Below are 13,349 nucleotides of genomic sequence, written 5' to 3'. Positions count from 1 at the left end.
CTTTGCCTAAAGTCAATTATTCACCAGTGTCTCCACCAACTCCATAGTCTTTAACACCCCATATCTGAAGAACTTCACCCTCCCCCCCACAAAAAAAGTTACAGTACAGTATTACAAAAACCAAATAGTGAATCTCCTCTGCCAGTTTTTTTATTTACCTACTTCCCTGGTTGGTCTTGATGACCAGGAATTCCACACAGGCAGGTGCATGGAATTCCCTGCAGGTGAGTGTGTGGGCTGGCAAAAGAGGAACAGAGCAGCCTGTCCCTCCTTTAGCTAATTTGCTTGGCTTTCATGCAGGCCTTGAGGGAAAGGAAGCCCCTTCCCCTGTGAACAGCAAAGAAGCTGAGCGAGTTGGCAAAGGAGAAACAGTGCTGTTTTTCTTTTGCAAACTCTGGTGTGTTTCCGCTTTCCTTCCTTGCTATATAGGAAGTGTGATAGGAATTTTGAGGTCTTAGATATATGTTAAATGTTCATAAGTGTACCAACCAAGCACGTACATAGATCAGCACTGGAAGACCAATCCGGAACCATTTTTGATTCCCAAACTGTCCCAAACTGACCAAATGTTTTCTCTGCAAGGTCTAAGAAAAATGGAAAATCCTCCCCATTGTCTTTTCCTTCACAAATCCTGTCTTAAGGGTATGTCTGTGTTTGAATAGGGTGTGAGCCTGTGACATGGCCCAAGAACTAAGTACAGCGGTACCTCGGGTTACATACGCTTCAGGTTACAGACTCCACTAACCCAGAAAGTGTGCTTCAGATTAAGAACTTTGCTTCAGGATGAGAACAGAAATCGTGCTCTGGCGGCACGGCAGCAGCAGGAGGCCCCATTAGCTAAAGTGGTGCTTCAGGTTAAGAACAGTTTCAGGTTAAGTACGGACCTCCGGAACGAATTAAGTACTTAACCCGAGGTACCACTGTATTTATCATTACAAAGGACTGGCCAGGCTCCCCAATCAAGTAACCTGCCAGACAGGAGATAAACAACAGGAGAAAAACAACATTCAAATTTCTGTTTTAGATCGCCTTTTCTGTGATGTAGGTAGGATGTATCTGGGGGGTGGTCTTAGGTTAAACTCCTGTGATGTTTCTGGGGGTGGTCTTGATCTACAGGGTGGCAATTTCAAAAGTCCATATAAGGCCTTGCACGCCATTGTTCTGGGTTCCTCCTCCCTCCTTCGTGTGGTGAGTGAGGACCCTGTTGCAACAGATCAATAAAGATCAGGCTTACTAGCTGCTTTGCTTCTCAATATTCTCTGGTTGGCCTCTGTTATTTTCTCCTACCAATAGGGAACCTACGTAAGGACTCTATATGGGCTCTTGGATACCCCATAAGGGAAAAGGGCAGATTTTTGTTTACAACAGAAGGAAAGTGGAAACACACCGGAGCAGGCATGGACAAGTGGAGCAATCCAAGACACAGGAGGCAGACTGTGCTTCACGTCTTCTCTGCCGTTAAGCTGTATTTCTAGTCTAGCCTGCACCGTTTTTTACTTGCCTGCTTTTTATTCATAAGAGTTAAATGTTTTGCAGGCTAGCAGCTTTTGTGGGACTTGCTAACTGGGCTGCGGTTTGCATTTGCCCTAATCCGCAGTGTTCTGGTTCCAAGTAGTCCAGCTAATGCTGTTTTACCGGCCTTTCCCTCCCTCGTTTGCTCCCTAGGCATCAGAAACTATTGTTCAGAAGTGGCTGCTCTTTAGGTCTTGGGTGCTGGACTGTGATTGATTGATTTACACACACACACACACACACACACACAATGACATGGCTTGAATCTGAACTGGAAGAAAGCTCTGGGCAGCATTCACCTACAAACCCTGTCATCAGAAGTTCTGTGCAAGAGCTTCTGCTTACATGGCAGAGGTCCCCCCCCCCCCAGAAAAGTACACAGGGCAAGGGGTGGGGTGGGATTGTTCTGTCTGGGAAGCTGATATTTTTATGCATTTGTAATAGCATAATGTTGAACTCCACTTTTTGCTTGGCTACATTAAAAAGTTGCCCAGAATACTGAAAGGTAGGGTTGCCACCTTTCTTCTGACAATATACAGGGTGGGGTGGGGTGGGGAGAGGCCCCCCCCCCAGTCTGGTGCTGAAGTGACTTCAAAGCAATCCATTACAATCTATTGCAGCCTAACAGGATCGCCTGTCTGGAATTTGTCATACACAGGCACGCACACCCACCCATGAATTTGCAAATTTGACTGTCCAGAAAGACAAACTGTACATACAGGACAAACTGTATCAATACAGGACATAACATTTTACATTGAAATATGGGACAATCCTGTATTCTACAGGACAGGCGGCAACCTTACTGGAAGGGTACTTTTATCATTTACTTACTAAACTACAAGCACTTGCTTTAAAAAAAAATAATTCCATCTCTTTCTCCAGAGTGCGGTTAGTCGAAAGAGGTGCTCCACAGAGCCTGCTGCTCTCAGAGTCAGGCAAGGTAATGTCACATCTGTTTGTGAGTTGTCTTGGCACGCAACCAGACAGCTCTGGGTCCTTGAGAAATGTTTCCTGCATGCCTGTAGAATAAGGGGACAATGGAACAAATTCAGGCGTTAATTGCATGTGAGAACTGCTTTCTTTCACAGATTTGGTGCATTTGGGATTGAAAGTTATCCTTTTGGGGCCACATGACACATGACATTTATTGTAGCTTGTACTGAAGATTTTTTAATATATGAATTAGACCGGCTGAAGTAATGCTTCTGAGTTAGATTTAGAATAGGGCTTCTCCCTGTGTGTTTTCACCTGAGTAGACAGCTGGTGTCAGGTGGGCAACAATAGTTATCCTAATGAAATATACCTCTTCTTTGCTATAAAATGCCCTATTCTAATTGCTTACATTATATTTGTGGGCATCAGAGCTGCATCATACCCTGAAAAGTTGAAGACAGATTTGTAAAACCTGAGTCACTAATACAGAAGCCAATTTTCAACCCTACTTTTCATCTCTCTTAGATACTGCCTGGGGTCAAAGTGATAATTGTTAATCCTGAGACCAAAGGACCAGTTGGGGATTCTCACCTTGGAGAGGTATTTTCTGCCTTTGTTTTATGTATGTATTTGATCCAGTTCACTCTTGAAGAGCTCCTTTTTGTTTCACAAGGGTGTTCAGTTGATCATTTCACATTTTTGCAAGCTGAAAATTTGCATAGCAGTGTTAAAGGCAAGTGTTTTGTTCAGCTGGCTGAGTTTGCATGCAGGCATCTTTTGAATCTCAAATCAAAGTAAATATGTTTTAGAAAATTGCATCCCTTCTGAATGAAGCTGTGTTCCAAAGAACACCTATACATATTGGCAAGTTTGAATTTAAAGGCTTTTACAGGTCAAATGTGCATTTGTATTTTAGCTCTTTCCTTTCACTTCAGCCTGTTTTATTGCAAGACACATCTTTGATCTCCTTTAAGTATCAAGTTCTATGTTTCTCAATTTTGCAGATCTGGGTGAATAGCCCCCACACTGCCAGTGGTTACTACACAATCTATGATAATGAAACCCTCCAAGCAGATCATTTCAACACCCGCCTGAGCTTTGGTGACGCTGCCCAGACTCTCTGGGCACGAACAGGGTACCTTGGATTTGTACGTCGAACTGAGCTCACAGCAGCCAGTGGAGGTAGGACAAGGCAGTCCTTTTCCCCTCGGGAGAAGGTTCATAAACTGTGGGTTGCAGTGTGCAGATAACTTTAGCGGGGGGGGGGGGGGGACATTTTGCAGCTAGCTTATCCCTGAATTCATTTTTGGTTTTTTTCAGAACATGTGCCTGTTTTTCTTGCAAGGGCGTTCCCAATTGCATGGAATAATGTGATCTAATATATATATATATATATATAGATATATATATATAGATATATTGTGTAGCTTCTTTCTTAGCTATTGGTATTTAGGGTGAAATTATTATAGCAGGGGGGTGGGGCAGGGGAGGAAAAAAGGGCCACTTTCTGGGCATTGCTTGTGATTGGTGGCTGAGGCCAGAGACCCAAAGGGGGTGGAGCAATGGATGTGACCCGTACCTTTTTGTACAGCAGGCTACAGCTGTGCAGAAGTCAGTGGTTTCTGCACACACATACCCTTCTCCATCCAAGCAAGCAAAGAGGCATTACGACGGTTTAAGGACCCTTTCCAGCTAGGCAAAAAACCACAAGGAGGGTACAGAGAAGGGCAGGGGGTGGGCTGGAGTCCAGAAGCCAGATAGAGAAGCCTTAAGGGTCCCTACCACCACGGGTGTAGCCAGGATTATTGTTAGGGGGGGCAGGACTTTTGTTGAGGCAGAACCAATGTTAAGTATGCCCCCCCCCCTTGGCTACACCCATGCCCACCACTACAACAGAGGGCAAATCTTTTATTGCTTATTTCTAACAGAACTGCCTCATTTTTTCCATTTACAGTGGTGCTTCGCAAGACGAAAAGAATCCGTTCCGTGAGTCTCTTCGTCTAGCGGTTTTTTCGTCTTCCGAAGCAAGCCCATTAGCGGATTAGTGCTATTAGCGGTTTAGCGGCTATTAGCGGCTATTAAAGACTTAAGGGATTAGCGGATTAGCTGCTAAAAGGCTATTAGCAGCTTAGTGCCTTAGAAAAAGGGGGTGGGGAACGAAAAAAACCCCCAGGAATCGCAAGACATTTTCATCTTGCGAAGCAAGCCCATAGAGAAATTTGTCCTGCGAAGCACCTCCAAAACGGAAAACCCTTTCGTCTAGCGGGTTTTCCATCTTGCGAGGCATTTGTCTTGCGGGGCACCACTGTATAAGTTTTTTGGGGGGAGAAGTGAAGTTTTTAAATTATTATTTCACTTTATAATGTACATATTGTCTCATAATGAAATTACTGAGGGCATTTTTGCTATCCTCACAATCACTTACCAACTCTGTTTTAAAGAATTTGTACATATAATATTTATTCTTTCCTCCCCAGAACGCCATGATGCACTGTATATCGTAGGGGCATTGGACGAAACTCTTGAACTACGGGGCTTGCGCTATCATCCAATTGACATAGAGACCTCAGTTTCTCGGACGCACAGGAGCATTGCTGAATGGTAAGGCACACTCTGAAGCTTGTGTCCCATCCCCCACCCCCAACATTGAAATGAAAATGCATTATTGTTAAGGTAAAGGTTTGGAAGTATAACACAGGGACACCAATTGTAACAGCAGGATCATAGCAATCTGGATTATTGGCTTTTCCATCTACACACTGGGACACTATTAAGCTGAGGCTAATATTAGTTTTGAGCTTTGGATGACAACTCCAAACATTCTCTCTTCAGTGCTGGTATGCAATGTACTGCAAAACATTAAGGTCCATTTCACATGTTACACAACAACAGACCCAAGTATGCCACAGAACATATACTGGTCAAAGAGTGGCAGTCAATCCCATCTCTCTAAGGGGAATACTTGTATTATACACGTTTTCAGATTCCTGTTAGCTGCATTCACCCTTAACATTTTCAGGTGTACACTTAAAGCACATTGTGGGTGCATTTCCCCCCTGTGTAATGCATGGTGTAGGGACACGGGTGGCGCTGTGGTCTAAACCACTGAGCCTAGGATTTGCCAATCGGAAGGTTGGCGGTTCGAATCCCCGCGATGGGGTGAGCTTCCGTTGCTCAGTCCCAGCTCCTGCCAACCTAGCAGTTCAAAATCATGTCAAAGTGCAAGTAGATAAATAGGTACCGCTCCGGTGGGAAGGTAAACGGCATTTCCGTGTGCTGCTCTGGTTTCACCAGAAGCAGCTTAGTCATGCTGGCCACATGACCCGGAAAAACTGTTTGCAGACAAACGTCGGCTCCCTCAGCCTGTAAAGCGAGATGAGCACCGCAACCCCAGAGTCATACGCGACTGGACTTAACTGTCAGGGGTCCTTTACCTTTACCTTTTAATGCATGGTGAGCTTTGAATTTTAAATTAGGTGCACTAAATGAAACGAGGAAGCACCCATCTACTTCAAATTGTTGTCTTCAGAGGATGCATAGACTTGTATCCAAAGATTTGGTGACAGTTTGGGCCACATAAAGGGCTTCTAAGAGAAAAAAGCATATCAAGATCTAGTTGCTGGAAAATAAAGGGCAACATATTCCAAAGGTGCAATGTTTTTTAAGTGTACAGTGGTACCTTGGGTTACATACGCTTCAGGTTACAGACTCTGCTAACCCAGAAATAGTACCTCGGGTTAAGAACTTTGCTTCAGGATGAGAACAGAAATCACGCAGCAGCAGCACGCTGGCAGCGGGAGGCCCCAGTAGCTAAAGTGGTGCTTCAGGTTAAGAACAGTTTCAGGTTAAAAACGGGCCACCGGAATGAATTAAGTTCTTAACCCGAGGTACCACTGTAGATGCATTTATCAGTGGCACAATTTAAGAACCTTATGTTCATTGGCAAAACCTGACACAGTGGAAGCCTTACGATAGACATGTAGACTTTGTTCCTGTAAATGTGTATAATAAATTGTGGATCTCTTAACTTTTCTCCCAGTGCCGTATTCACGTGGACCAACTTGCTTGTGGTGGTTGTGGAGCTATGTGGCTGTGAGCAGGAGGCCCTCGATCTTGTCCCTCTGGTTACCAACGTGGTTTTGGAAGAACATTATCTAATTGTGGGAGTTGTGGTAGTGGTCGATCCCGGGGTGATTCCAATCAACTCCAGAGGAGAGAAGCAGCGCATGCACCTCCGTGACAGCTTCTTGGCTGATCAACTGGATCCCATCTACGTAGCATACAATATGTAATTTGGGGACGGTGGGGCATAGCACAGTTTACAAAGCATTCAAGGACCAGTGAAGTATGTGCAAGCAAACAAACAAAACCTGGTTAACAATTAGTGATTATCGTTGTGAAGCTGGATCATGCTATCCTACTGTCTCCTCTCTCGTGGGCTGGCAGCGATGGACTTCTCGAAAGGCAGAAGATGGCAGCCAGTGAAGAACATTTGGATTGCAGGATGTTGGCTTTACAGACAATGGGAAGCTGGCCTGCATGAGAAAACAGCAAATTACTAAGGCCTTTACTGTAGTGTAAACTTTTTCATCTGTTGTATATATTTGTATTTTTTCTAATACTGTTTTAGGATTATACGAGGGGAGGGTTTATTTAGTTAAGATAACAACCTGCAAGAACCAGGTCATGTGAGTCCTGCTCATTCCTACCCCCGCCCCCCCGGTGAACAGTGTGCTTTGCAACTTGTAAGTTAGCTTAATTCTGTAGTCTGTTAATACGGGAATCACACTGCTTACTTAAAATTGTGCCATGACCAAATCAAATAATCCACTGAACTGAAGAATTACTTATTCATATAGATACTTCTTGAATTAAAAAAAAAAAGGATTTTGCCTATATTTTAAATATGTAAATAATAATATGCATAATTCATTTATTTAGAAAATCGGCTCAGATAATGACATATGAGGTAGACATTGTTTTAAGGATTTCAGTATTGGGTGGAATTCAGCATCATGCTGTGGCGAATGTCCCGTCGGCACTAGTCCTGCAGTTTACCAGACGGAACAAACCTTCCACTCCTCTTGCCACCCACTGTTCACCCAATACCCCTCCCACAGGCAAATTTCAGGGGGGAGGGAGCTCTGTTGTGTGCAAGTAGAAGCCCTCACACAGGGCTTGCATTGACCGGACTCCTTAGGTGAACCCCACCCAAAGTCCTTAAAATAAATCAAGTGTGTTTGGCAATTAATGCAAGCAATGCAGATAGGTTGTCCATTCAGTTTTTACTGTTTAGTTGCTGGCCAGAGTATGTCATAGCATGTAGAAGAAACTGATATTTTAAAGGCACATGTTTATAAAAGAGGCTGACCTCCATAAGCTTTAAAAGCGTTTTATAAACAACAAGAAAAATTCTGCAACTCTGGAATGTTTAATTATAACCTGTATAGCCTCCGCATACTCTTTGTCATGAATGATGTGTAGGCAGGTCACCAGTTTTATCAGAACCACTCAATTCATGGTCCAAATCATGATTCCTTCTTTTCCTTCCTTGGTTGTGCATGGTAACAGGTGCAAATGCCAGAGCGACTTTCATTTAAACTGGAAAAAAAGCCCTGCCCGTTATCTTGAAGCTTGCTTTCTGGGCGAGACTTGTTACTGCAAAGCAGGAGCTTTGGCAGAATGTCTTCAAAGCAGAGGCAGTTGCAATTCTGTTGAAATAGTGGGGAAATACCTCTCCATATGTTGTTGTGATTATTCTACTCCAAGTGACTGATCAGTTTCCAGCGTTCAAAGAATTGATGACAATAGATGCCTTAAAATGTGCTGGAACATCCATTGTCTGGGAATGGTTTGCAGTCCCCTGTCTTCAGTGAGCTGGGAAAAGCAAGATTTCGGTCTTTTTATTTAGATCCTCACTTTTGTGGTTGTGCCCTAATGCCTATTCTTTCCCACTTCCCCTTCTGTCTGTTTGTTAAAAGAACACTGAAAGCAGATGCCAGAAATGGTGACAACTCTTCTTGGGCCATTTGTGGTCTATGTGTAAATAGTTAGAATATTTTAATAATTATCTGTTTACCCACCCTGTAACAAAGTTAATGTTTTTAGACATTTTTAAGAGAGATATAAACTTGGATTAAATCCTAAACTACAACAGCTATATTAAGTGCAGCTCTGACAACTATCCCTTAAAACAAATTCCAAATGTATACTTGAAAAACTTTCTGTACAAACTTTTCAAATAGTTCTTTTTATGACCTGATGTATTGATATTTAGACAGAAAGCTTTTAAATATATTAACAAAATATTTACGGTTATCTTCTACGGTCACACATAATGGTGATGGGATGTATCATAAAACAAAGAATTATGGCAAAACTAGAAACAGGATAGAAGGGGAGGTCCATTGCTTCAAACTGCTGAAATGTTAACTACTGGCTCATAGCAGAGACGGTTTTAATATTTTGCATTATCAGTATTTCCACAGTGTGGTGCTGCTACATAAATACAAAGCCCTCTATGCCGAAATAGTTTTGGCATGTCATTTGCAATGGTTTGGAAAAGAAACACACACTTGCTATCATTCAGCATGTGAACCACACAGTGCAGATGGGCTTCAGCATCCAACATAGGTGCAATCCTATGCATGTTTACTTGAAAATACGTCCCACTGTGGCTTACTCCCTTGTAAGTGTGCTTAGGATTGCAGCCTAAATGTCCTGTGCACCCCAGCCCTTATTTTTAACTGCAATGTTGGCTTTTAGGAGGTCTCAGTTTTTTGTAATAAACCACTGTCTTAATGCCTTCCCACTGAATGGAACGGTAGCGTGTTCCCTTGGCAACAATTGTGGTGGGTTTCCGCCCCACACCTATGTGATACCTTTCCACACCCCTTACACTATCAATTCTTCTGAGATGTAGCATAATAGCAATTTTGTGTTCAGTACAGATAAACTTGCTAGAGTGGCATTTTAGAACTTCCAGTCTGGAAGAACTAAGCTGTATTCTGAATTATGGAGGAAAGAAACTTAACCAGTCTCCACCAGTATAACCTTCACCCTTGATCTGATTGTTAAACCAGAAAGAAAACAAATGCTTAGTGTGTGATTTTCATAGATTGCTATCTTCTCAAAAGACCTAATACTCCTGGGATTTCAATTTTGCTTTTTAGGCCTGGGACCTCCACAGTGCTGCATAATTCTTTGCCTTCAGGTAACTTATACAAAATGGCTGAGATTCCAAAGGAATGACTGTGGAATCAGTGTCATGTTTATCTGAGCTGTGACACTGATTTGCTCTGCGTGGCTTTGGGTATGTTATTCCATGTTCTCCATCAGTACATGAGATAGAGCAGCTTATAAAATGGAATTCAATAAAGACGCATCTTCTCCATAGGTTTTGCTAAGGGATCTATCTGGAGCTAGTTTGCCCTTAGTTCTCCTCCATATAACTGTCCCAACATCATCCAGACAGCTGTGGGCTCCCCATAACTGACCTATGTGGTGCTGGTGATTTTTAGTGAATGCAATGGGGCAATCCAATGTTGCCAGCCCAGTTTTTGTTGAATTTCCATATTAGCTCAAAGACGATTGTGAACCTAAATAGAATGGGTTTTCGACAACTTCCATGGTTATGAAGCAATTTGGAACAGCTGTTATCTTGAGAGTCGGTTTACTACTATGAACATACAACTTAATGACAAAAATGTCTCATGTCTTACTTTCAGACGATTTCTGCTCTTGTTAATTATGTTTGTAACTGTACTTACTATTCCAACCATGTTCATTTTACACTGCTTTTCTGATTTTAGTTCACTGTGTAGTCAAGAATGATGGGCCGCGCTTTACTGTGCTGGAGATATGGTTGTAAAAAAAACAAAAACCAATGTTCATTGTCTTTAGCCCTGAAGGCATTTTTCCTTTTGTTGATGTCAGTAAGTTTACCATTGTCAGATTCAAATTACAACACTGTAATTATGTATAAAGTTTTTTATTTATTTGAAATTAGGTTTTAGATATACTTTTTTTAAAAATTTAACATCTGGCTGGACAGTGTTCCATTAACGCATTGATTGTGTCTCCTTTGTCTTGTGTTAATAAATAATGATGCCTGACTTATTTTATTACATTCTTACCAATATTTTATCCTATGCTTTCTTCAAGCTCAAGAGTGCTGCACATTTTTGGTTACATTCAACGTAGCACTAAGGAGATCGTTCTGTCTGGAGCCATTCCATCTGCCTGATGGAATGATCTTCCCTCTCCCTTCACTGCACTATTCTGGGATTCTCCTGACCAGGGTAGATTTGGGGAGGGCACGGGTTAGGATGTGCAGGAGGAAAAGATGGGAGAAAGTCCCATCCCACTAGTGGCAATTGTTACACTGGCTTCTGCTAGTGCAATAGTTTAGGTCAGTGGTTTTCAACCAGTGTGCCGTGGCACCCTGGGGTGCCTTGAAGGATAGTCAGGGGTGCCGTGAGTCACATTGGCCCCCATCCCTCTTTCCTTCCCTCCCTCCTTTGATGCCCTCTCATGTCTCTGCCTCCCAAAGGCTTGCACAGCTGTTAGTTGCAGCAGCCCTGGCTACAAGCTCCCCATGCGAATGGTGCCTCTGAAGCTGGCCAGGGGGTGCTGGTTGCCAGAAGCTGGTGAGGGAGACCAGGTTCTCCTACTGACTCTAAATATTTCCTCTGCAGAAGGAAATACCTTTGAGAAATCCTTCAAATCCTGTCTTAAGGACATATTTTGTGTATGAATAGGGTAGGCCCGTGACCTGGATTCAGGAACTAAATCGGGATATGTGCTGCTTGCTTCAATGAATCAAAAGCAAGCAGGCCTCAAGGCTATACAATTTCATTTAACTAGATTGACAGGTATGCCCCTATCGTCAGATTTACTACAATAGCAAATCAGTAGATTTGGGTGGAACAAGTACTTCATAAGCACACTAGAAAGCATTGTGTCCACAGAAGTACTGTAGGCAAATGTGCTATTAATATTATTATTTTCTGGCAGGAGTAGGAAGCTGTCAAATATGTAGTCAAAATATGGTTTATGTGTAGAAAATATTAACTTGAAAATCATCTTATGAACTGAGAAATAATCCAATTCATTTGCAAATACATTTAGATTTTAAAAAATGCTAAATTCAATAAACATTTTTCTTAATTGTTTATATGTTTAAGGAAGAAATCAAGATAATATTAAACTATACACAGAAGAAAGCCTCCCTTTGTAACAGCTTTCGGGTAATTATTTTGAGAAGTACTCGGTGCTGAATTCACCTATTGCATTAAGGTCAAGATGGAGCAACATAATTTGACGAGATCTGAATAAGATAGAAGCAAATTCCTAATGACATCAACGCTTCCCTGTTTCTTACATTCCCAGATAGTTCTAGCTAGAATTACAACATACAAAAGTCAAGCCAAAGCGAAACACATTCGCAGGTGACTTATTGCAGGCAACTATGGGGGAGCATACCAAGCTTTCTCTAGCACTGCTTACGGAGGAAAAACAAGAACCCTACGGCTGAGGTGGTGTTTTTGTGTGCAGCCATATTCTGGGGAAGAAAATGGGGCTTCGACAATATTTCAGTACAAATAGAATCTGTCTGTGCTCTTCTGTGCTTTTCTGAAGCAGAGAGAACATATGTGAAGCTCCCTTTCCTTTGTTGTAAACAAAAATGCCCTTTTCCCTTATGGGGTATCCAAGAGCCCATATAGAGTCCTTACATTAGGTTCCCTATTGGTAGGAGAAAATAACAGAGGCCAACCAGAGAATATTGAGAAGCAAAGCAGCTAGCAAGCCTGATCTTTATTGATCTGTTGCAACAGGATGCTTCCCTCACACACAGGAAAGGAGGAACCCAGAACAATGTCGCGCAAGGCCTTATAAAGACCTTTGAAATTGCCACCCTGTAGATCAAGACCACCCCCAAAAACATCATACATGCATCACATAAGGGGTGTAACCTAAGACCACCCCCCAGATACATCATAGCTACATCACAGAAAAGGCGGTCTAAAACAGAAATTTGAATGTTGTTTTTCTCCTGTTGTTGTTTATCTCCTGTCTGGCAGGTTACTTGATTGGATTGCCTGGGAAGCCTGGCCAGTCCTTTGTAATGATAAATACTTAGTTCCTGGGCCAGGTCACAGGCTCACACCCTATTCGTATCTTAAATCTGTCCATAAAACAGGATTTGTGAGGAAAGAGACAATGGGGAGGTTTCCCACTTTGACCTTGCAGAGAAAACATTTGCTCAGTTTAGGAATCAAAATGGTTCCAGGTTGGTCTTCCTGTGCTGATCTATGTACGTGCTTGGTTGGTACACTTATGAACATTACCACATATCTAAGACTATGGGACGCAGCTGGTGCTGTGGGTTAAACCACAGAGCCTAGCACTTTCCGATCAGAAGGTTGGCAGTTCGAATGCCTGCCACGGGGTGAGCTCCCGTTGCTCGGTCCCTGCTCCTGCCAACCTAGTAGTTCGAAAGCACCTCAAAGTGCAAGTAGATAAATAGGTACCGCTCCAGCGGGAAGGTAAACGGCGTTTCCGTGCGCTGCTCTGGTTCGCCAGAAGCGGCTTAGTCATGCTGGCCACATGACCTGGAAGCTGTACGCCAGCTCCCTCGGCCTGTAAAACGAGATGAGCGCCGCAACCCCAGAGTCATCCACGACTGGACCTAATGGTCAGGGTCCCTTTACCTTTAAGACCTCAAAATTCCTATCACACCTTCCATGTTAAGGAAATAATGCCCGATCAACCCCATGCTTTCTCTTGGCTCAAATAAAGTAAACACGGATAGGATCGCGCTGCAACCCTGAGCTCTTATTTATTCGCTGGCATCAGCCTTTCCTTAAGAGATCCCAGGGCAGTGCAAAGAATAAAAGTCG

General features: G+C 42.9%; 1 protein-coding gene across 5 annotated transcripts in view; it reads left to right on the top strand.

Annotated features, from left to right (window-relative positions):
* DIP2B (disco interacting protein 2 homolog B) overlaps positions 1-10,562 on the top strand; it is a 190,829-nt gene extending 180,267 nt beyond the window's left edge. For all 5 annotated transcript variants that reach the window (XM_083427265.1, XM_083427268.1, XM_083427269.1 and 2 more), the window contains 5 exons: positions 2,398-2,455; positions 2,974-3,048; positions 3,453-3,630; positions 4,926-5,049; positions 6,488-10,562. In XM_083427265.1, coding sequence (XP_083283391.1) covers positions 2,398-2,455; positions 2,974-3,048; positions 3,453-3,630; positions 4,926-5,049; positions 6,488-6,740 — 688 coding nt within the window. In that variant the 3' untranslated portion in view covers positions 6,741-10,562. The remainder of the gene's footprint in view (positions 1-2,397; positions 2,456-2,973; positions 3,049-3,452; positions 3,631-4,925; positions 5,050-6,487) is intronic.
* The last annotated feature ends 2,787 nt before the right edge of the window (positions 10,563-13,349 follow it).

This window comes from Podarcis tiliguerta, assembly GCF_965153285.1.
Source record: "Podarcis tiliguerta genome assembly, chromosome: 2".
NCBI lineage: Eukaryota > Metazoa > Chordata > Lepidosauria > Squamata > Lacertidae > Podarcis > Podarcis tiliguerta.
The sequence above is the reverse complement of the archived record's forward strand: the minus strand, read 5'-3'. Positions and strand labels throughout refer to the sequence as shown.